This window comes from Callithrix jacchus, chromosome 8, assembly GCF_049354715.1.
Source record: "Callithrix jacchus isolate 240 chromosome 8, calJac240_pri, whole genome shotgun sequence".
In the NCBI taxonomy this organism is placed as follows: Eukaryota; Metazoa; Chordata; class Mammalia; order Primates; family Cebidae; genus Callithrix; species Callithrix jacchus.
The window spans coordinates 104,958,322-104,983,731 of NC_133509.1; the positions used below are offsets into that span (position 1 = coordinate 104,958,322).

General features: G+C 44.2%; 1 protein-coding gene across 6 annotated transcripts in view; it reads left to right on the forward strand.

Annotated features, from left to right (window-relative positions):
- The window catches only part of SMOC1 (SPARC related modular calcium binding 1), a 158,068-nt gene that overhangs the window by 99,658 nt on the left and 33,000 nt on the right, over nt 1–25,410 (forward strand). For 3 of the 6 annotated variants that reach the window (XM_035260837.3, XM_035260835.3, XM_035260836.3), the window contains exons 6-7: nt 8,367–8,456; nt 10,372–10,452. In XM_035260837.3, the coding sequence (XP_035116728.1) occupies nt 8,367–8,456; nt 10,372–10,452 (171 nt within the window). The remainder of the gene's footprint in view (nt 1–8,366; nt 8,457–10,371; nt 10,453–25,410) is intronic. The other 3 variants (XM_035260841.3, XM_035260839.3, XM_035260840.3) reach the window with 1 other exon arrangement.

Consider the following 25,410-nt stretch of genomic DNA (forward strand, 5'->3'; position numbering starts at 1 on the left):
CAGACCTGATCCAAAAATTAATTCAAAATGGATCATAGACTTAAATGTAAAATGTGAAGCTATTAAAACTTTTAAGAAAACAGAAGAAAATCTTCACCACCAAAACCATGATCTAAAAGATAAAATAATATATATAAATTGAACTTTAAAATTTACTCTGCAGAAAATGCTGGCAGATAATTAAAAAAAGAACTTATAGCCTGGGAAAAATATTTACAAACTATATATCCAACATAGGACTCATATCTAGAATATATAAACTCTTAAAGCTCAGCAATTAAAACACAGTTTAAATTAGAAACTGGAGCTGTGGCACGGTTGCCCACACCTGTAATCCCAGAGGCCGGGGGTTTAAGACAAGCCTAGCCAACATGGTGAAACCCCAACTCTAAATACTAAAAAAAAAAACAAAATACAAAAATTAGCTGGGCACCTTTAATCCCAGCTACTCAGGAGGCTGAGGCAAGAAAATCACTTGAACCCTGGAGGTGGAGGTTACAGTGAGCCAAGATCGTACCACTTCACTCCAGCCTGGGTGACAGAGTGAGACTCTGTTTCAAACAAACAAACAAACAAACAAACAAACAAACAAACAAACAACCCAAAAATTAGCCAGGCATGGTGGTGCACATCTGAAATCACAGCTACTCGGGAGGCTGAGCAGAAGAATCGCTTGAACCTGGGAGGTGGAGGGTGCAGTGTGTGGGATCATCACTCCAACCTGGGTGACAGTGAGACCCTGTCTCAAAAAAAAAAGAAAGAAAGAAAAGAAAACGGCCAAATGCACAAATAGACATTTCACCAAGGCAGACAAACAGAGGGCAAATACACACACAAGAAGAGGCTCAGCATCATGAGCCACAGGAAATGCGAAATAACTCCCTGGCAGGATGTCACTACATGGTTATTAGGAGAGCTGAAATAAAAATCAGTACCAACACCAAATGATATGAGGCTGCCGAGAAACCGGACCTCTTATACATGGCTGGCAAGAATGTAACATGGTACAGCCACACTGGAAAAACACTTTGGAAGCTTCTGAAAAACAACCAAATATGCATTTACCATATAATCTAGCGCTTGCACTCCTGAACATTTATTCCAGAGAAATGAAAATGTACGGCCACACAAGAAAACCTGTACATGAACAAGATGTAGCTTTGTCTGTAATAGCTGAAAGTAGAAAAAAACCCAAACGTCCTTCAGTGGGTGAAACAAATTGTGGGACAGTAGTACTACCCTAACCGTGGTCAACCATGGTCTGAAAATATTCAATGAAAAATTTCACAAATAAACAATCTGTGACCAGGTGCAGTGGCTCACGCCTGTAATCCCAACACTTTAGGAGGCTGAGGTGGGTGGATCACAAGGTCAAGAGATCGAGACCATCCTGACCAACATGGTGAAACTCCATCTCCACTAAAACTACAAAAATTAGCTGGGCATGGTGGCACACACCGGTAGTCCTGGCTACTAGAGAGGCTGAGGCAGGAGAATCGCTTGAACCTGGGAGGCGGAGGTTGCAGTCAGCCGAGATCGCAGCACTGTACTCCAGTCTGGTGACAAAGAGACTCTGTCTCAAAAAAAAAAAAATTGTAAATTTAAGTGAGCCATTCTGAGTAGTGTGATGCAATCTTGCACTGTCCTGCTCCCTCCCACCTGGGATGTGAATCATAGCTTTGTCCAGCATTCCCTTCCTGTCACTTGGGGTGGGGCCACCTCTGCTATCGAGTGGATAGATTGCAAAATGAAGAAGGATGAGTACAGTACAATTTGATATTTAGAGAGAGAGAGAGAGAGATGATATTCACATAACTTTTATAAAAGTATGTTGTTATAATTGTTCTATTTTATTATTAGTTATTATTGTTGATCTGTACTGTGACTAATTTATAAATGAACCTGTATCATAGGTATGTATGTATGGGGAAAAACAGGATATATAGAGTCCAGTACTATCTGTAGTTGCAGGCATCCACTGGGGGTCTTGGAAGGTATCTGCTGTGAATAAGGTGGAATCCCTTATCCATCTATACTATGGAAAAATACTCAGCAATAAAAAGGAACGAACTATTGATATATGCAACCACAGCTTGAATGGATCTCAAGGGCATTATGCAACATGAAAAAAGCCCATTTCAAAAGGTCATATAATGCATGATTCCATTTACATAACAGTCTAGAAATGACAGGATTATAGAGATGGAGAACAGATTAGCGGTTGCCAGGTGGAGGAATGGGGTGGAGAAGGGAAAGTGTGACAGTAAAGGGTGGCACAGAGAAGATCTTTGTGTTGACAGAAGAGTTCTAAGCTGATGGTGGTGGTGATTACCCGAGTCTACACTTGGATAGAATTGCAGGGAACGATATGTACAAACGAGTGCATGTAAAACTGGTGGAATCTGAGTAAGGTCCATGGATTATATCAATATCAATGTCCCGATTTGGATTTTGTACTACAATTATGCCACCTAGATAAATAAGGGCTTACCTATATCATTATGTTAACTGTAAAGCTGTTATCATTGGGGGAAACTGGGTGAAGGGTACACAGGACCTCTCTATATTATCTTTGCAATTTCCTGTGAATCTATAATCATTTCAAAATAAAAAGTTTCCTGTGATCTATAATCATTTCAAAATAAAAAGTTAAAAAAACATTAGCTGAGTCTTCTGTGTGATCCCAGGCCTGACCAGCCTCCTCCACTGCTGGTGCTTCCTCTTCCTCTTCCATCCCTGGTCTGCCTTTTCCCCAGCCTTCTGTTTTTGTTCTTATTTAGGGGACTGTAGAGCTTGAGGATGTGGGAACTGCCTGCAGAAAGGCAGCTTTCAGCTTGTTTTCACTTCTTTTGGGAGGGAATATGCAGGTAGTACATGGAAAAAAAAAAAAAACACTGACCTCCTGCTTTGGAAAGAACATGAAATACCTGACCACTTTTGCTCTTACAGACCAGAATCAGGACAGTTCACCATCCATTTCTGAGCCTCGCTGGTCATGGCTCATGCATCTCAGGAAATGTTGAGGTGGCCTAGCATTCCATCCATCCTCCAGGTGTGATTCAGGGCAGACTCGTAAGGGACTCTGGCAAACAGGCACAGTTGTCTTCTTATGATGTCCAGAATGAGTCGTCTCCACTTCCACACTGAGTCTGAAGGGGGATGGTGGCTCTGGAATAAATGTGGTCCCTTCCAATAAGAACCTTCCAGCACTTCTACCAGGCTGAAGTTTATCTCCATGTCTTTTTAAAAGATGGACAATGGCAGCCTGAAAGAATATGAGGGAGGGTCACCAGTGATGGACATGGTTTGAGGAAGGCCCAAGAATTGAAGGGGACTTGGGATTGTTGAGAGACCTTCCACATCTCAGGATGGGGGATGTGGTTTCTTTTTTCCACATTCTCCAAGGCTTCTCGGTCTCAGAGACCCCAAGAGATGCCATTAATACAGATTCCTCCTCTGGCCCCTTTGAGACATTTGCTTTTGAAGGACCTGGAAGAGAAAGCTCTTTGTATGTGGCCAGAATAAACTCATTGTACACCCAAACAATTAACTCCTCAATGGAGTTGCCAGCCCCTTGAAAGGCCTGGCCCTGCGTCCCTGGACCTCTTGGGCTCTATTCAGTCCCTTAAGCACACCAATGTTTTTGGGTTTTTGTTTCGTTTTGTTTGTTATTCTGAAAAGTCTTTCCCTGAGAATAGTCCGAGCTAATCGACATTGTCCTCAGCCCGGCATTTATCTCTCCTCGCCAGCAAATGTCAATCAGGAATCAAAAAACCAAACAGAGGAGGCTTTGAACGGTGTCATCGGGGGTCGAAGTGACTTCCAGCTGTATGTGCGTGGGCCAGGCCTTCTCTCAGGGCAGGGAATTGTGCTGTCACACAAACCCACTGTCTGTATAGGCTCACAGAGCCCATGCGGGGGCTGCAACTTTCTGGGGCTGCACCTGCAAGGACAAGGCATGATTGGGGGCTGGGTTGTCTCCAGAGGCCAAATGCCAGGGCTCCGGGACCAGGCGGTTTCCAAAGCTGCTTGCTGCCTCTGGGACCTTGAGCAAATCACGTACTTGCATTGTTACTTAATTCTCTTTTTATCTGCCTGTTTTTTCCCTCTGCCCTGGCTGGTGCTGAGAATAGATAAGGAAATCTACCTGCCAGGAACTGAGTGTTGCAAAATGTGGTAATACTATTATTACTGTTGCTCTTGACATCCTCCTTGAGAATTCTTTCAGTTTGCCTTGTTTGTTTTCATGTTTCCAAATTTGCCTTTTTCTCCCTCCTTGTAAGAAAAAGGACAATCGTTGAATTGGCTTTTTTTTTTTTCCAGTGTTTATCCTCTTCCCCTTAATCTGAAAGATTATTATGGCATTAAAGAGAAATATTCCCTGAGGTACAAAAGAATCACGAAGAATATGCACCAAACATCATCACATGCATATACAGATTCAAATATATTTTTCTTTAAAACAGACAGACGAGTCTTTCCCCAAATTAAGGACCACTCAAATAATCTAGCTGCTGCCGCCTCATGATTTATTTGTGATGACTTTGGCACACCCCGCTTTTTGTTTTAATAGCTTTATTGAAGTATAGTTTACATACCATAAAATTCACCCGTTGTAAATGTACAACCCAATGGATTTAATAAATTCATAGTGTTGTACAACTGTCACCAGAGAACGTCTCCATCGCCCCCAAAAGAAACCTTGAGTCCATTCAGTTATTTTCTGCTGGTACCCTTAGCCATAGACACCCTCAGATCTGTTGTCTGTGTCTATAGGTTTAGCCTGACTAGACATTTCATATAAATGGAATCCTACAACATGTGGTATTTACATCTGAATTTTTTCAGTTAGTATAATGTTTTTGAGAGTCTTCGTCTAATTGTCACATGTATTGGTTATTCATTCCTTTTCATTGCTGAATAGTATTCTACCAATTTATCTATTCACCAGTTAATAGACATTTGGATTGTTTTCAGTTTGAGGCTATAATGAATAATACTGTGGCGAATATTTCTATACATGTTTTTATTCTCCTAGATGGATTCCTAGGAGTGGAATTTTGGGGTTGAAAAGTTTAGCATTTCACAGAGACTGCCAAATTCTTTTTCAAAGTGGATGCCCAGTTGCACATTCTCACCAGCAATGAACAAGGGTTCCATTTCTTCCACATCCTTGTCAACACTTAATATTGTCTATCTTTTTATTTTAGTCATTTTAGTGACTGTTTAGAAGTATCTGGTTTTGGTTTTAATTTGTACCTTCCTAATGATTAATGATGTTGGGCATCTTTTCATGTATTTATTAGCCATCTGTATCTTCTCTGGTGAAATGTCTGTTAAAATATATTGTCTATATTTAAATAAGGTTGCTTGTTATTGAATTGTAAGGTTTACCTTATTTCCAGTTAAAAAAACCTTGATAGGATTTTAATTTTGTAAACCCAGTTTTAAAAGTAAGCAGTTAAATAAGACGGTTTGCCCTCATGAATTTACAGATGCCCTTTGGTATGCTTTTAAAATGTTTACACCTACACAGTGTCCAAGAATTTTGTAGTCAGGCATCCTTCGATTTTAGAAGAGGATATTGCTATCCAGAGAAGTAAAAGGAGGGACTCAACTTATCCAGAGTGTTAGATGTATTCGATGTAAAGGGGGAATTGGAGTGTGACTCCCCTTGAGACCGGGAGACAGAAGCATACATAGAAACTTTGCTGTCTCCCCAGGGCCCAGTGTGCGGCCTGGTGTTGATCCAGGGCTTGCCTGGAAGCAGAACTGATGTAGACCTTGGACCTAGGCCTTGGACTTGTGTTTGGTAGAAGAGGTGCGCTTATTTGCTGGGTCAGAAGCCAGAAGCCCAGGTGTCCGGAGATGATGGTTAGAGGGTGCTGTACGCTTTGGCTTGGCTTCCCAGCCTTTGAGCATGCTGGATTTCACAGGTGGCTCCTGGCAGCGGGGCACCTTGTCTTTTCTCACCTCATAAAGATTTCCATTTAAGACCTCCCTGTGGCAGAGCAGCTGTATCTCCTCACCCTCAGTGACCCTACCCTGCAGGAAGATTCCCTCCCTGCACGTGGCTTTATGCCTTATGGGCTTCTCTGACTGCATCTGGGAAACCGGTGGAAGTCCTTGATGTGCAAAAGTGCAAAGCTTTCCCAGAAAATGTTCTTTGCCTTCCTTGAATGCAGACCTTCTTTGCTGATGGCTGGGCCAGATGGGCAGTCCAAGATTTTCATTTGGATGATGGGAGAAATAAACAGAATGTTTTCAGTTATCTTGCTCAAGAAGAGATACAGCTCTTGTAATGTGGGAGGATTTTAATGCCTACATTGAATATTAAAATATTGCATAAGCCACATGCACTTGAGTTCTCACTATTGTCCCTCTTGGAATGTTTGATTTTTCACTTTCCCTTTGTCAGCCTGTAAGACTCCTAAAATGAAGCCACCCTGTGTGGAGGGGCTGAATACACTGCGCTGGACTCTTTAGACGGTGAACTCTGTATCCGGCAGGCACAACCAACTGTGCATTGCAGCTGCCAAAAGACTCAATTCAGTGGCTCATTGAATTCAATGGAAAGAGGTGTTAATAGAGTCAGGGGAAGTGATGCTATTAAAAAAATGACATTGTGTGGCTCTGTTCTGTGTTCGTCCTCCCTCAATGACTTCCAGATCAAACTCACAGTTTGGCATGAAGAAATGCCTGTTTGGACCCTAGTTTGAGGCAAATAAGATATCCAGCATAGATATTCTTTTCTTCCTGCCACATCTCATTTCTTGGGATGATTGTCAGATAATTCAGGATCACGTTGGCCCCTGCAACAGTTGGGTCTTGATGTCAGCACATGAGAATAATAGCAGGGTCATGTGTCATGCAACTGTCAGCTCAGCTGCTGGCCTCAGCCTCTAGCAAGGGTCAGAGTCTCCATAGCTCTTGAATTTTAAGATCCCAAGGGTGAGATGTTGATGCAAAAAGAAGATCAGGACTCCATATTCTCTCTCCCTCCCCCAATAAGATGCAGGAAAGTCGGCCAAAGGTACTGAGAGCTCCAAATGGTAGAGGGTTGTCGTTATTGATGATCTGAGTGGCGTCACAGAGACTACCTGAGAACTTGCATTATGCATAAATAGTTAATTCTCAGAGAATTTAGTGTTCCATCCTAAAAGACCTCTAAGGGGTCTTGAGAAGAGGGACATGGTGTAATCATCAAACCACCTGAGACTACAGTGCTCTCCTTCCCTCCCCCGATGGAGAGAGAAATGAAGAGAAATCTCTAAACTATGTGTTCTTAAGAGGGACAAAGATACCCGCTCCCAGCCTTCTCTAAGCAGGTAAAATTATTTTTTAGGGGATGAAAAACACTGACTCATTTTACATATGAAGCACAAATATATATACAGTTTAGTTGAGTTATGAAAATGTCATTAGGGAGATGATTAGGAAAAAAAATTGCCTAAAAATGCTCCTTACCTGAGTGATAATGGAAAAAAGTTGAGAGACACAGCTCTAAGCTAAGGTTTTCGGGGCCCTGATGAAAGAACTCAGAGTCCTGGAGGGTAAATAAACAAAGTCTGCACTAACTCCTGACCTGCAGAGGTTCTTGCAAACACTATTAGAATGATAAGCATCAGGACTTTGTTACTGGGAGCTCCCTGCTCCAATCATCGATGTCACAAATTTCAAAGCAAGCCTAGGGTGATTTCTGCAAAGTCCCACGTCCTCTCCCATTTTGTTTGCCCTCCCTCTTATTGGGAATTGGGGTGTTTGCTATTTCACAGTTAGAAGTATTCTAATGATTCCTGACTCTCTTCAGTTCGGTGTGCTGGAGAGAGAATGGATCTTCCTGCCTTCTCATCTTTTTTCAGATGACAGTGGAGAAACAGGAGTTTGGAAGCGAATAGCACACAGGTCTCTTGTTTTCCTTAAGCTCTTCAATCAGGGCCACTAGAAAAAGGTCTGAGCTGGTAGCCTTAGGGCAGGAAAGAAGCTGGGGACACCAGAATTTGATGCCATAAGGGTTCCCAACCTTATCCTAACATACCTGACCGTAACTCAGGGCTGAGAGGGAGATACTGCCTCCCAGTTTTCCTGTGGAAACAAGGGCTGGCGGAGTCCTATTGGTAGCCTCCGATTTGTGAGAAACGGTCCCCCAAAGCCATGAAGCCTCAGCTCCTTGCCTTGGGGTGGTGAACACACACCTGGATTTGTTATACTGTTTTGTCTCTCTGTGGTTCTCTTTTCCTTCTCGCACTTTTCTTCTTTTGTTTCTTTACCTTTGGTCTTTTCACTGGGACTTGGCCGGGCCTTGTACAAACCCCAACCATTCAACAGTGCTGGAGAGTAGATAGTATTTACCTCAATAATGGTAGTCTCTTTTCGGTTCTTCTTAACCCTCAATTCAGATGACGGGTCTAAGCCGACACCCACGATGGAGACCCAGCCGGTGTTCGATGGAGATGGTAAGCTCCTGCCCTACTTCTGACTTTCATTCTCCCACTCATTTTCAGGTTTGGGAAGGGTCTTAACGTTGGATGTTTCTTTAGGTTTCATTATTATTATTTTCTTTTTTAATTTCAATTTTTCCCAGTGTAAACTGGGTTGTTTTAACCTTTTAAAAAATGCAGATCCTCCCAGGAACTGGTACACTCTCCACTTCTGGAAGGGCCCTCTGTTCTCTCAGGTTTCCTGCCTGTCTTCTGATGTCCAACAATAACACAGCCTGGACAGACCCTTGGAGCTGCCAAGTCCCAGGAATCACAGCTGAGAAAGATAGTCAGACTGGCAGTGTCCCTTCAGTAAATTATTGGCACTTACAAATGCCCACTCTGTGCCTGGCACTGTGTGAGGCTCTCTGGGGGATGGAAAGGAGGTTTGGGGATGTAACCCTTTGCTCTCAAGGCAGCAGCAATTCTTAGAGAGCTTTATGTGTTCAATTACCTGGTCTCTGTTCTTATAGACATTTACAGAAGAAAGAGATCACCATGGTCTGGGAAAAGCTTTTGTGAAGATCCAGTACATGAGTGGGATCTTGCAAATGGAGGGGCAGAGTCTGGGTGTTCCAGGCAAGGGGCTGGCATGGATAAGAAGGGAATGCGGTACAGATGGGATACAGTGAACAGAGTAGCAGGAAGGAGATTGACCAGTGGGACTGGTTTGTGTAGGTTGTAGGGACGTTGAGAGTTGAGGCAGGACATTTTGGAGAGGAGAAATTCTAGGTCAAGAGAAATTGTGGGTGGTGGCAAAAGAGAAGCTGGAAGTCTCTGGAGGTACAGAGAGAGGATAGAAGGAGTGCGGGGTGCAGAAGGTTCATTCAGAGGTGCTCAGGGCCTGTATTCTTCAGTGTACCACACTGAGTACTCCATATTCCCATGATGAAGAACTGTAAGTTTGGGAGAGTGAAGTCTCTGAAGGATGACAATAGGTTTCAATTTAGTGCCATATGTAGCAAACTTTGAGCAGCTCCTAGCTAAGTGTATCCAGCCCTGGATCATGAGACTGGACAGTGAGACAGAAGAATAAAAAGAAATGTCACTGGTTAGCACTGTGGTTGTGGATGTCCCTAGCACAGGCTCAGCTCTGAGGAGGATTGAAATGTGCAATATCCTTTGCAGTCAGCTTGTTTATGGGAAGGTATGAAGTTCATGTTGATAAGTTTAGATGTCTCTGTGATCTACAGAGGTCCTGGGTCATTGACAAGTCTGGGACCCTGGGAGGTCAGGTGAGGAAAGGAGACTGTCTCATCTTGGGAGACCATCCCAGTACCGTCACTGAAGATCACTCCACAGTATGCTCAGGGTCACTTAGGATTCTCCCTGTTCAATGGGTGACCAAATCCTGGAGAGCCTGGAGGCTCCCTAGTGCTCTCTGGATGGAGGAATTCAGCCGCTGCACATGAGAAGCCATTAGAAAGGGAATTGAAACACACATGAGACCCACTCCTTTCTTTCCCATCTGGAGCAATCTCGGCTCAGCCGCTTCCTCTAGAATGGTCTCTGTGATTTGTTTGGCGTTGGTTTGTTGATTTATCCCCTTTAAATCTTCTCCCAGGGAAGCAGCTGAGAGGGACTTGGCTTGGCCCGTGTTTCTTACCTCCTGGGATAATATTTTTATTCCTGGATGGAGTGCTCAGAGCCTCTGCACTCTGACCACTCTGCCTCCCAGCACAGGATGCCCTGATCGGCTCTTATGAGCTGTTGGGGATAGGAGCTTCCGTTGTGAGGAAGGGAGGGGAACTGGGAGGAGTGCATGTGGGAAAGAGTTGACGCTTGAATGCCTCAGACTTTGAAAAATGGCTATTAAGAAGTCTGAGGTTACACTTCCACTCACATAGTCTCTTTGACCAGACTTTTTCTCTCTCCTTTTCCCCACCCCTAGAAATCACAGCTCCAACTCTATGGATTAAGCACTTGGTGATCAAGGACTCCAAACTGAATAACACCAACATAAGAAATTCAGGTAAATAACCTACCTTGGATTATATACGTACCCAATCTATCCTTCTGTTTTTTTTGTTTTGTTTTGTTTTGTGTGTATGTGTGTGTGTGTGTGTGTGTGTGTGTTTCGAGCAGGAGTCTCATTCTGTCACCCAGGCTGGAGTGCAGTGGTGCAATCTTGGCTCACTGCAACCTCCGCCTTCCGGGTTCAAGCAATTCTCTGCCTCAACCTCCAGAGTAATTGGGATTACAGGTGCCCACCATCACACCTGGCTAATTTTTTTTTTGTATTTTTAGTAGAGATGGGGTTTCACCATCTTGGGCAGGCAAGTCTTGAACTCCTGACCTCATGATCCACACACCTCGGCCTCCCAAAGTCCCAAAGTGCTGGGATTACAGGCGTGAACCACCGCTCCTGGATCCAATCTCTGTTTCTTTGTCCCTTGGTTCTGTGACTTCCCATTGTGTGGGTTTGGGAAAATCATTTAATCTGTCTGGTTGTCAATTTCTATAGCTATAAAATAAGGAGATTGGATGCATTAATCCCATCCAGCTTTAATTTTCTTCAATTATCATCTCAGAAATCATTTTTCATAAGTCGCTGATCCTTTTAACAAAAATTTTTGACTGTACATTTTAATATTTTGATTAACTTTCCATATGCCATGCAGAAGAATTTGAAAGAAGAATGACTGGATGTAAAGAAGTTGGACTTCAAGCCTGGAGGGGCTTGGTTCTGTGTATTTTGAAGGCTCTAAATAGCTGCTTACAGTCATGTCTTTTCTGGTCTGATCTTTTGGTTGGGGGTCTTGTGAGTGGTCAAGTTTGGGCACTGGCTGAACCCCTTGTAGAAAGGTGATAATTTTTGAAGGATGATCAGATTTGTAGGATTTTTTTTAATAGAATCTATTTCATATCAGTAAAGACCAGAGTCAGTAAAGTCTATTTACTATCAATAAAGACTAAATGTTCATCAACAGGAAAATGTGTTCACAAGCCAAATCTGTACCTCTCTCAAGGAAGATTATCTTCTCAACCTAAGACTTCATTATGAGAAATACCACTCTGCATAATTTATGCCTGGTTGTTGAATTTAGCCATATCATCTTTTCCTAACAGGTGGCAAGACTATGAAAAAAAGATACATGATTTTGAACCAGCAGGCAGAATTTTACATGACTATTAATTAGTGAGTGTCCTGTCATTGGTCCCCTTTAAGTTGCCCTGTGCACCAGCTCTGTCCTAATGGTGGCGATGTGGCATTAGAGTGCAAGGAATGATATAGAGCAAGAGGTGAATTCAAACGCTATCAGTTGCGTTCCTCTGTGACTCGGGCTGGTCACTGCCTCTTTGTATGTCTGGTTCGCTGATAAAAGTTGGGTATAAGGGATGGTGGAGTGAAAGGAGACTGTGAACTCCCTTGGATCAGTCTTTGACAGAATAGTGCAGTGGTTAAAGCACGGGCTTTGGAATTAGTGAAACGTGGGTTCACGTTCTAGCTCCAACACTTAGTGGCCCCAGTCAAGTCACGTAATTCCTTTGAGCCTCAGTTCTCATTCATAAAATGGGATCACAATCTCTCCCTCAAAGGACTATGGTTAGAAGTTAACTAAGTTAATGTCTATATGGCACTCAATTGATGCCTGGCTAGCTGATAAATTGTAAGTACATGTATTTATTATTGTCATTATTATTGGTAGGAATAATGGGAATATTATTGTGAAAATTCTTCAATCCGAAAGAATTTATGATTGTCACCTTAAGCAAAGGGATCTATTCAGCTTCTTCTTAGGATCTCCCTCCATTCCCCTTTCCCTGTTAGGCAAATATGTATAAAATAGAAGTGGTTTTGGTGCCTGTAGTACCTAGTGCTGGAAGTAACATTTGCAGCTGGTCTCCTAGTCCCTGAGGCAATGGAAGGTCTGCAAGGCCCCCGTGAGTTAATTCTCCTTCTGTGACCAAATGGAAGATAGGAAGGTGAGCTCTCTGAATTATAACACACAGTACTTTTGCCTGAGACACTCACTTGGCATTTAACAATTGCTTCATTGGATTTCTTTTTCACTTACCCGTGCATTTGATTGCTTTGGGGAAGGATGGAGGAGAAAAGATCATCATCGTCATCAGTAACATTAAAATAGTACTGTCGCAATAGCTAATTCGTGTCAGGACCTGTGGAACTTTGCATTTGTCATCTCACTTGAGCTTCACATAACCCTATGAGATAGCTATGAGATAGTTCTTTTCTCCATCTTGCAGTTGAAGAGTCAGAGGCTGAGACAGAGGAAGTAACTTGTCCTAGCTAGGAAGAGTCATAGCTAGGAAGTGGTTGGGCTGGCGAAAACTAGTTATCTTTGGGAATAGAACGCCTGTTTTCTTGGGCTGTATGCTCTCCGTAGTAAAGTGGTGATGTCAAACTCAGTTGATAATCTTTGCTTCTGCTGAAGTTCTGCTTTCATTTCTACTCTCCAATTGGTTGAAAATTGGGTCTTGTTGAGAAATGGATTCTTGGCAGGTTCATCCACCTTCGTTTTGTTGGGGTGACCTGGGTACCTTTATTTTTCTCTGGCTGACCCCAGTTATATCTGTAAGGTTAGTGTGTATGACAGGATAGGTGGGAGAGACCTAACAGTTGGTTCTCTGGGAGAAACGGAGACTAGGGATAATTGTTAGAGACTGATAACTTCGGACTCCCCTACTAAACTGGGACTTTCTCCATCATGATCAACTAGTAATACTGACTGAATGCCTATCAACCTCTGATATAATTATGTATAAAAGATATGGTGCCACAAAGACCTGTAACAGGGGTTGTCAAATGGTCATCTGCCTGTTTTTGAAAATAAAGTTGGGTTGGATCACAGCCACAGCCATATATTTATGTAGTGTCTGTGACCATTTTCATCTAAATAGTAGAGTGGAATAGTTGTGACAGACCCTGTATGGCCTGCAAAGCCCAAAATATTTCTTATCTGACCCTTTACAGAAAAGCTTTCTTGCTTCTGGCATATGTGATTGAAATAGAAGCATTTGGATGGGAGTGTGTGTATGGGGATGTCTTAAGTTTTCTAGCCCCTCTGATAGACCAGGCAGGAGGTTGCTTCCTGACATGCCCAGGTAAGCCTGCATCAGCACAGGAGCGCTGAGGCAGCTCTCGAGGCTCGTCGCCATCTCACACAAACCTCTTCCAAAGCTTTAACATCCTGTTAACGCTCCCACAAACCATGCTCCCACAAACGGGTTGCCAAAAAAGATCCTGAGGTTTGACTTTCTTAGGCAGGGTGTAGGGAGTCTTTTGCATGTGGTAGAGATAAACCATGTAATGGCAAAAGCATGGGCTTTGGTGTCAGACAAACCTATATACCTGGTTTCCAATGCTAGCTTCTCACTGAGAGCCTTGGTGAGCTTGGGAAAGTTAATTAACTTCCCTGAGTCTCGATTTCCTTGTATGTCAAAAATAGTTTTAGTGCCTCACACTTTTATTGTGAGGACTCAAGAGCATCTGTGTAATGCCTGGCACATAGTAGGTACCTCATAAATGAATTTTTAAACCCAACAAAACACTGGTGACTCTTGGTGGGATATCTTTATGTCTTCTGCTAGCCACTTTTCACGTTATTATGTTTGGTTTAAGGAGAAGTCACATATTCCTTAATGATAACTTATGTCTGGATATTTGGCTCTGGTAGGGGCTAGAGCCTCTTGGCCAAACACCTGAGGCAGTTTGTCATTAGTTTGATGGAAGAGCCTGGGTTCAGCTGTGCTTTAGCCGGCATCCCCAGAGAGGTTTCAGTGGGACTCCATGAAGCCCACTGGCGTGAGAGCTCTTCTTTTCAGCTGTCTCTCAGGGGCAAAAAGGCTATCCCAGTTTCTTTTACACCCCAAGCATCCTTTTTTCACACTCAGACCCTGTGACGCCAGGTTGGTTTTCTGGCCGGTGGACTGTTGATGTTGGAAAGGTTCCACTGGGCAGCTGAAGTTTTGCAACAACATGACACATATGCCTGCAGGCTTTCCCAGTCTTTCTCTCTGCTCCTGGAAGTTTTTGCCCTTGTTTCTAAGACTTTGTCATTCACTATGGTCAGTGCCACCTTTTGAGTACCTGGCAGGTTTAGCGTTGAGAAATTTTACTTCTTCGGTCTTCTCTTCGGTTTTCACCTCTGTTGAACCTCTCCTCCGTTGCATCTCCGTTGCACTAGGAATTTCTTTTGCATTCAGGAAGACCACATACCTGGCCAGCTGATACCCTAGAGCTTGAGAGCAGCGTCTTCCCATCGACAAGTGTTGGATGGAGCCTCTGTTCTGCTTTTGTAAGGAAATATGAACTCTTGCTAAGTTTTTCTTTAATCAGGATTGGCCACCAAGGCATTTCTTAATATACCTAGTGTGTAAAATATTTTTTAATCATCTCCATTTTATAGATGATAAAGAGATTAAATAAATGACAAGAATTAGGTTTCATCTAATTCTTCATCCCATCTCCTCATGCTTCTAAATTGGACTCTGTGCAGGCACTTTCCTACGGCTCTGATCTACTTCTTTGTTTCTATACGACAAGCTTCCACACCTTCTCCTCTGGGCAAGTATAATCTCTCAGGAAATATGGTCATGTAACTCTTCTCTGTGTACCATGGTAATGTTCCCAAGGCGCACCGCTCATTTCCTTCTGCCCTGGGGGCTTGACTCTGTGGCCTCAAGTGGAGTGGAGTGGCATGACTTCCTCTTTGTTTTGTCATCTCTTTATTTCCTTTGTCCCTGTTTTTTCCAGTTAATGTCTTTCATGATCTGATCAAGGACTTCAAGGAGGCCCTAGACCCTGGCCCTGTGAGTTAAATCAGAAAAGGCCATGCCTTTCCTCCCTTGCCTCTTAGACCCACAGCGCTTCCTTCTCTACAACATTGAATGGAGAAGCTCATGGTGACTCTGCTCCCTGGAGACAGAGCCATCAGCACAGACACAGGGTGGAAATGCATTTCTTTTAAGTTTTACCATGTAAGTGACACCCTGGCCTCCTCGTGCATGAGCTCAAAACACTTTACATATCACAGGTAAGCTGTTCACAGCTTCCCTGCCTTCACCTACCAGTGTCAGAGTATTGCTCTTCTAGGCCTGCTTCAGGCCCCTTGGCCATCTTGGATTGCTCCTCCCTCACCCAGGAAGTTCCTGCTGGGATAGCTGCTATGATTGGGACTTGGGGTCACTGAGGCAACTGCACCTCTTGGCTGGATTCCCCCACCCCCAAAGCCAGCACTGTTGGCCCGCCTAGAAACCGCCGGCTGATGTAATGACTTGAGGCCTGGAAAAATAAACAGCTCGCAGGGAAACCAGCAGTAGCCGTTCTAAGCAAATACCCCATGGCCACCTGGAATCTCGCACATGACGTGATTGGAAGGAAGAATGAGTAATCCACTAACGTTAGCAGCCGAGGATGGGTCTGGGCTTGTGTGCATTTAAAATATCTATATAAAAACACACCCTGGATATTTATTTCCATAACTGGCCTTCTGGATGTCTGCCCATCTCTCTGATGCAGGTGCCTTGGTCAATCATGGCCAGTAGAATTGAGCTGAGGATGGGGGATGGGTGGTCATCCCTACGGCTTTCTCCATGGCAACAAAAGCGTTGTTCTTTCTTAAATTTTCCCTCTGCGAAGAGGAGCAATAAACACACTTGGAGGCCCCAGGGAGCCTAGCCGCACAGTCCATTTTTACCTTGCTTTAAAATTAGCTTTCCCGGTTGCCTTGCTCCGTCGCCCCACGTTGTCTGCTTGGAACACAAAGGTGTGGGAGGGTGGAGGGGTGTGCTGCAGGCAGGAGGACCCAGCACTGGGACGAGGTGCTGCATCGGCAGTGGTTCTGTTTCTGTTTCTGGAGGGGATCGTGTCTGCTTTTTAATGTTTGATAGCAAAACCACGTGTCCTGGTATTTTCCTTTTGGCCTCTGCTGCTAAGACACTGAAATTAAACATCCTGCCCAGATACTGTCATTGGCTCATTCCAATTTTCTCAAAGTCAACTGCAGTCTCTGCTTCAATCTGAGGGTCCTCATTCTGTGTTTATTTGTAAAGTGGCTTTGGAAGTGGATGGGGTATACATGTCATAAACACACATGCAACACCATGTTTTGAGGAGTAAAGAGTGAAGTTGTGATACTTTATTTTGATAAATTTAAATATCTCTCCCATCTTCTCCCTTTGTCTGTGCCCTCTCCTCCCTTTCTGTCTAAATTTTTATTTGCTAGGACTTGCTCTTAAAAGTACAGAAACTGTCAGGTAAAGGCTAATGAAGTTACTGAGAAAAACTAGAAAAAAAATGCAGCTTGCTAATCCTCAGTACTTGTCACTGCAAAAATACTGTGAAGTACTTCATATTCTTTTTGGTGGAAGGGTCTGCTCACTGAATGCCATGAGTCAACAGAGATGCAAACTTTTTAAAACTTTGAGAAGATGCGAGTCAATGATGCTTCAGGGGAAAAGTTAGAAAATTGCCTCCATGCTATATTGGGACAAGCCATCCTGGATGAAATATTGTCTGTAGAATTTTGATCTTGTTCTTCCCTACCCTGTAGGAACTCAGTCCCTGCGTGGGAAGGAAGCGGTCACCACCACTTCAGACCATGGTGAGCCATGCGTGGCCATTTTGGGTTACACAGAGAGAAACTATTTAGACAGGCTGGTTGGTTTGTAATTTTCCCTTACAGCTCCTCACCCGTGACACTTCATCCCAGCAGCACGCCCTACTTACAGTAAACATCCCTGTGAGAAGGTGGCCTCGGCCAATGTCAGGGACGTGGGGTGCATGGTGTTACTTTTGTGCTGAAGATGGGATCTCTGAGGCGTAGCAGGTTAGGTGTGGCTCACAGGCCACATAGCAGGGCTGTGAAAAGAGGTATGAGGTAGAACCTGAGAGCACTGAGCAGCCTTCCCCTTAAGCCAGTCTCTTCCTGGTGCTCTGGGACTTGGGGAGCTAAGTTTAGATCTGGCCCCTGAGTCACGGAGAAGTGCACCTGATTTTGTCTAATTGCTAAATTGTGGGCCGTTAGAGTGAGAAGGGCCTGAGTCATCTAGTATTGCCACTTAATCTTAGATGAGAAACCAGGAGCCCAGACTTGCTAAGGGCTTTTTGTCCAAGGTCACAGATCCATCAAGAACTTTCATGTGCTAAGGCCTCTGTTTGCCGCTGAGGGGGTCAAAGGATGAAATACAAGGAATATTCAAGGCAGGAGCTGATCATTGGGCAGTGGTGCACCAAAGGGATCTGGGATGATGGTGTGGTCCACCCCAGTGGGGAGGAGTATTTTATTACTGACCTTGCTTTGAATTGCTGGCATAATGATTATAAAAAGCAGATAGGCTCTCAGCTGTATGTGCACATGTTTTTTAGTTTCTCTGCAGACCCAGTACCCCTTTATTGCCTGCCTCTGAGGAGACTGCTCCATTACCCACCCTTGGTCAGCCACTGGAGTCCTGTTGAGGAGACTGGTCATTCACAGGGATTTCTTCATCAGGATAGGGCAGAAAGACCATGTTTACTCCACACTCTACCTTAGACCAGCTAGTAGGAATAGGAACTACCATTTAGCAACTTACTTTGCCACCAGATATCATGTTTTTCACATGCGATTGCATTTAATCTTCACAACGACCCTATGAGGCATGTGCGAGAGTTACCTTCCCTTTACACGTAAGGAACCTGGAATTTTGAGAACTCTAACTGGCCAAGGTCACAGAGCGAACAAGGGGTGGAGCCTGATTCATTGACCACAAAGCCCATGCTCTTGACTACCTATATTGCCTCTATTCCAACTGTTGATGGCTTCAGAACCTTCTAACTTGCCAGACCCTTGGATGGGAGTGTGCAGGAGGAGGAGTGATAGGTACTTATATTGCTTTCAGCCTTGCCAAGGAAGCCCAAGTATTCCCTCACCCCCTACCTCTAGTTCCCTCTGACTGCCCTGAGTGCTCTCTGACATGGGAGCAGCCCTCCAGCTGAGCTTTTAGACCATCCTCATCTCTCCATCTGGGGTGGAGCTGGAGACAGCTCTTCCCTTGGCCAGTGAGTTAACCAGAAGGGGTGCCTCCTCCGGGGGTTCTCCCAGATCCCTTTGTAGGTTACAATTGAGGGATGATGTTAGGTTTTTTGCTTTCTTTTGCTGCCTATTCTGTAGGGGAAAAGGATTTTTAGATTAAAGGCAATGGAGAAACCCATCCCAACAGAAGTGGTGACTCTAATTTGTGCAAATTCTTTCTATTCTCCCCATACCCACCCTCTACCTGATACAAACCTGAGTGCAATTTCAGGGGCTGACTTTGTTTTGTTTGCCAGTGACTTTTGCTTTTTCCTTGCCCTGGTAGGGCCTTTCCTTTTCTGGGCCAGTTGTCTGCCCTCTCTTTGGAAAGGAGCCCTGAGCGATGGTTCTGTGGGCTCTCACCCTCTTCAGGGGTTCCCAGAGCCCCTGCATAACTCTGAGTCACATAGGTGTTGGGAAATCAGGAATTGGGAGTTGGTGGTGGCCAAGTGGCACTGAGCGGTATGCGTGATGGAAAGCTGTGGCAGAAGGGCAGAGTCGGCCCAGCAAATGGTGCTTGGAAAAATGACCCTCTGGGGGCCACTTAGCTCCTCCTGTGAAAAAGCGCAGAGTCCACAAGTAAGAAAAATAACCTGTTCACATAGTTGGCTTGAAACCATAGGTGCTAAAACCCTTTGTGGCTAAATAAACAGCAAGTGCCTGCTCGGTGATGTCCCATAAATCACAGACTCCAGCAACCCTTCCCTGGGGCACCGCATCTTATCCCTGTGCTAGCCCTTCCAAAACAGAAAAGTCAGTTCCTTTCAACCCCATCCTATCTCTCTCTCCTTCACTCCTGCAGTGCCTTTCTCTGCCAAATTCTCAGGCACCCGACACTTCTGGACCAGTCCCGACACCACACTCTCACATGCTCTCACGCTGACCTAGAGAAGCCTGAGGCTGGAGCCATGTGGTTTCTTACGCCTTTGGAATTTCATGTTGTGATTTAGAAAGATTGTTTACAACACACAGTCTGATATTTTGGGTTATCTTTTGACATTTCATTCATTTTTGATAAGAGACTAGGTGGGTATGAGGTATTTGAAGAGGTTTCAGGGTCACTGTAGGTGACACAATGCTAATTTTTTCTTTAATACACTTGGCCCAGTGGGACAACTCCTTTTGCAATGAAACTTAAGTAAGTGCCTCTCATTTTTCAGTCTGCATAACATTTTAATTGATTTTTCCCCTAAGAAAATCTAGTGCTTGATGGTCTGAGGGTTGAGTGTAGCATTTCCCAGGATGTGTCAAAGGGATAGATATTCTTTTTTCAGTCTCTGTGGTCTCATCCCCATGATTTATTCAACAGTGGGCAGCCTCATCTCTGCAGTGACAGACTAGAATTCTGTGGGAGGTATGACATAAAGGGGACTCAAGCAATAGAAGGGTTCTTGGACCAAGTACCCTTTACGGATCTTGTACACCCAAGATTCCATGGCTGTCCTGTGGCTACCAGAGATGGGTGAGGTAAAGGCTCAGGAAGGATGTGCAGAGTCCTAGTTCCCAGGAACTTGCATCCAGTGAAGTCAGGGTACCAAGGACCAGGGGCTCATGAGGGGAGATCCTACACAGGGGCCACACTGTTCTGGGCAGGGCCTCAGCGAAAGCTTCAGGGATGGAGGATGGCCTTGAATGAGGGTAGGCTAAGATCTCATGGTTCATTCTTTCTGATTGCTACATCTTATAGAGTTTTTCTGGCCTCTCCAGCACCTGACATGATGCCAGCACCCAGTACATATACAACCAGTAACAGCTTGGCTGGGAACTTGGGTCCACAAGGTCTCAGCCCTTTTTGTGTCCTCTTCCTAGACTCTAATCTCATTGGCTACTCAGAATCTTGCTTTAGGGCCTCCTCTCTTAGGACAATGTCAGCTCCCTTTTTCTGTAGTGTAAGGAATTCCCTGTCCAGATGACCTGTGTAGGAACCTTGCTTACCAACCATGCCTCACTGGGAGAGCCTCTGGTTCTTTCTCTGAGAAGGCTGCATCATTCATGAAGGCATCGTCCCAGTCCACATTTTTATGACTTGTGACTCTTCTTCAGCTCTTCTGTGTATGGTTCTCTGTAAGATTAGCCATTTTTCTTGAAATCATTTTTCAGATGGACTCATTTTTCAGTGCTTCATGTTATGGGTCAACCTGGCTAGGCCATCCTGCCCAGTTGTTGGGTCAAACACTCATCTAGATATTGGTGTGAAGGTATTTTGTGTTAACATTTACAGTCAGTTGACTTCAATTAAAGCAGATTGCCCTTCATTCTGTGGGTGGGTCCCATTCAATCAGTGGAAGGGCTTATGAGCAAAGACTGAGGTTTCCCCAAAAAGAAAGAGTTCTGCCTCTAGACGGTAACATGGAAATCCTGCCTGAGTTTCCAGCCTGCTGACCTGACCTGTTGATTTTGGGCTCGAGACTGCCCCATCACTTTTACCTGAATTTCTAGCCTACTGGCCTGCCCAACTTATTTCAGACTTGCCAACCTTTATAATTATATAGCCAATTCCTTAAAATAGCACTCTCTCTATGTATATGTGTGTACGTATCTATAATCTGTAGATGTCTAGCATTTGTCCCTGTGCTAGCCCTTCCAAAACAAATAGATATATAGATACACACGTACATATACACCTGTCTCTATCTTCCGTTCGTTCTCTTTCTCTGCAGAACCGTGAGTGACACAGACATCTGTCTCCCTACCGTCTTCTCTCTCCACCTATCTCCCCCTACATTCCCAGCTTCCTCCACCACCATGAGGTTCCCATGTTCTTTCTCCAAAAATTTCACAGCATGGCTGGCCCCCCAATAACTGCTGACTGCATGTGCAGAAGGTGCTTGGTGTTGCGTTACCCAGGATCTCAGCTCTTCTGTCTGCCCCTTCCTTCACCAGTTCCTTCTCTGGAAAGCAGTGTCTGGAAAGAAAGGCCAGTGCAAAGAGCTGAAACTCAAATCTCATAATGTTTATGTTTTTTGGCCATTTTTGCTTTAAACAAAAAAAGAAGAGAAAGGAAAAAGATGATGAAGAAGAAAAGGTTTCCGGGATTAAAGACTAAACTCTGGGCTAAAATCAAGATTGGGGATTAGCTGAGGAATGAGGTTATCTATGCTTTCCTTTGTTCCCCATCACCACGAGTAATTGTGAGGCACAGAGGCCTGGGCTAGTCCTAGCTGACAGAGCTGTGCTCCAGGCTTATTCTATCTTGGTGGGATGTGAAGGAGCCTGTGCCCTGGATCTGGAGACAGGGTTCATGTTTGTCTGGTCCAACCTCTTTTTTCCTCTCCTGTCTCCTGCCCTGCCCACTCTTGCTTCACTTCGGTCCTGCTTCGCTGTGTGCAATTAGCGGTGGGTTGTGTGCTTTCTGGTGACAAGGGCTGGATGTGGTTTCATTTCTTCCAAAGGATGTTTTCCTGTTGTGTTCCTTCTCTTAGGGAGTCAGAGGTTTGTGAGTGAAACTTTAACCACTCATGGCCAAGTGTGGAATGACCTGACTCACACTTCTCTGCACCATCTGAGAAACAGGATTATAGGGGTGGGCGCATGAGTGTGTATGTGTGGCCAAGTGTTTCCATCCCCTCTGAGCAGCCCTGATTATTCCCTCTCCTCTGCTGTTTATGGCTTCCAGGTGTTTAGAGATGGTCTTGGTCCACTCTCATAGATACCTGGCCAGACGTTCTAATCTTGTCATCTCTCTCTCAACTTTCCTGAGCAGACATTATTTTGGAACAGTGTGTGTTTACTTCTGGGAGCTCCCTCTGTGAACCCATGATCATGATGAAACCCATGAAATAGACCCCCTGTTTTGCATTCTGAAAAGGGACTTCTTGGTACCTAAGACAACTAATAGATGTGAATTTTAAGATGCATTTGGGATCCAGTAATTGAGAAGGACAGAGGATGACGGTGGCCCCATGGATGGGCTAGCTTTTTGGGTCCGCCACTTCTTAGTTCTATGATCTTGATCTAGTGACTCTGCCAGTCTGTTTTTACATCTCCTCTATTCAGTGAGGATACGAACACTATTTTAGAGACTTATTTGAGTTTGAAGTGAGTTAATACAAGTGAACTGCCTAATACCAAGTCTGGCACATGGTAGATACTCAAATAAATATTAGGTATTGTTATCCATTTTACATTTCTGCAATGGTGGATGAGTTACAAATCTGGGTCCTCAGTTACGGAATAAACTTATGCCCTGTGGTACTTACTGATTAGCATATGCATGGCCGATGACCTCTAGAGAAGCACTGCAAGAATAATTGATTGACTGATTGATTGAAGGGCTTACAGGGGCTACAGAAATACATGTTGGATAAATTGATGAATAGTTGAAGAGGTCTAGATGTTTCAGTTTTCTATTGCTGTGTGACAAACTGCTCCAAAATGTACTGGCTTACCATAAAAATAATTTATTCTTTCTAATGTGTCTGTGAGTTGGCCAGGTCCTTGTTTTACCTGAATTTACTCCTGGACTCATCCAGATGGAGGAGGATCAGCTGGGCTGGAAGGTACAAGGTGACCTTCCTCTCACGTCTGCAGTTGGCACTCGCTATGGTCTGAGCTGCTTCACTTTCCTCTCTGTGGCCTCTTGTTCTCTAGTAGGCAAGACCAGCTTCCTTGTGATGATCTCAGGGCAGCTTCCACAGAAGTAAAAGCGAGAGCTACAAGTCCCCTTGAGGCCTTGGCCTGACACACAGCATCAGCGTTGCCTCTAATTGGCCAAACAAACTGAACCAGAGTCCACGTGGAGAGGTCCACACACAGGCATGAGCACAGGGAGACACAGCTCAGTGGGGACTGTTTTATAATGAGATGAACCATACTGAGTAAAAGAAAAATATAGGTTAGATTAAAAATCAGATTCGCCTGTGGCAAGAAGATGATCTTGCTGAGAGGTGAAGCACACAGCCAGTACTGTGTGTCAGCTCTGCCACTTCCTAGTTCTATGATCTTGATCCAATTTCTTGGCCAGTCTGTGTTTCTGCATCCTTTTCTGTTCAGTGAGGATAACAACACTGCCCTTAAAGGTTTGTAATGAGTTTGAAGTGAGTTAATACAAATGATGCACCTAATTACCAAGTCTGGCCCATGGCAAATACTCAAATAGATGTTAGCTGTTGTTATTCATTTTATAGTTCTGCAATGGTGGGTGAGTTAAATTTGGTTTTACGTTTTCCACTTCTGAGGCAAAGAGAGAAAAATACCCAGGTACAAGATTTGTAGTGTGCTTAAGTTGAAAAGACATCATGGGTCAGAAGAAGCCGTGCTGTGTCTAGCACATTTGGTTTTGAATGCAGCAGATTTGGGATAGTCTGCAAAGACACTGACATAGAGGAGCTCACTGTAAAAATAAATATATTTTTCAGCCAGGCGTGGTAGCTCACGCCTGTAATCTCAGCACTTTGGGAGGCCGATGCAGGTGGATCACGAGGTCAGGAGATCGAGACCAGCCTGACCAACATGGAGAAACCCCGTCTCTACTAAAAATACAAAATTAGCTGGATATGGTGGCGCATGCCTGTAATCCCAACTACTCGGCAGTAGAGGTTGAACCTCAGCCAAAGTAGGAGAACTGCTTGAGTTCGGGAGGTGGAGGTTGCAGTAAGCAGGATCACACCACTGCATTCCAGCCTTGGCAACAAGAGCGAAACTCCATCTCAAAAAAAAAAAAAAAAAAAAAACCTGTATTTTTTTCCCAGAGCAAATGGTTAGAGGCAACACTGTCTAGAGGTTAGCAAGTCAAGCCTGACTCTCAGGATCCCCAGCCCTTCTCTCTCTTGGCTGAATGAACTTGGGAAAATCCATTAATCTCTTCAATGTTCAGATTCCTTGTCTAAAAAATGGGTATAGTAATAGTGCCTACCTCACGCGGGCAAAGGGATTCATCACTTAAAATCTTAGTCTATTGCCTGGCACATATCTCTCAATGAATGTTTGTTTTTATTGTTATTAGTTGTACAGATGAGTTTAAGGGAGATTTCCTCTTTGCTGTGAGACAAACTCTCTGCGTACTCTTCACAGAGGGTTGGTGCTACTGTGATAAATCACTCCTGTCTCTTTCTTAGAGGCACCTGGACTTGCAGATACTGTAATGAAGTAATAAATCAATAACAGAAATAATCAAATAAGAAAGTAATAATCCTTGCATTCAGGCTTCTTTTCAATTCTTTGCTATCCCCCAAATTTCCAAGTTAGTGAGCTTTTTCTTTTTTATGATTTATTTTATTTCATTTTATTGAGACATGGTCTTACTGTGTGGCCCAGGCTGGAGTGCAGTGGTGTAATCACGGCTCACTGCAGCCTCAACCTCCTGGACTCAGGTGACCTCCTGGACTCAGGTGACCCTCCCACCTCAGCCTCCTGGGTAGCTGGGACTATAGGCATACACCACCACATTGGCAACGTTTATAGTATTATCATTATTATTTTATTTATTTATTTTTGTAAAGACAGGGTATTGCTATGTTACCCAGGCTGGTCTCAAACCCCTGAGCTCAAGCAATCTGCGTGCCTGCCTGAGCCTCCCCAAATGCTGGGGCTATAGGCATGAGCCACAGAGCCTGGCATTTTAATGATTTTATTCTCCACGGAGCTTCATAGATACTGACTATAAACGGCTCCAAACACCCTTCAAGGACTTCCAGAAATCCATTAACAGGGTCCAAACCATGGGTCTGTGCCTCTTCTTAGATGGCTCCTGTCCACATTTCCAAGGGTCTCGGGATCCCCAGAGGTGTGAAGTCAGGTTCATTATTCGCTCTGCCCCTGGGGAAGTTCCCCCCTTCTCTCTTTGCCTCTTGCTTTCAGTCTGATTTATGGCTTCAGAAGGTTGGCCTGGAGAGTCTTAATTTAAAGCCTCTGTCAGAGGTTGTTACATGAACGTGGTGCCGGTAAAAAGCTGTTTTCCTTTGGTTTTGCTCCTC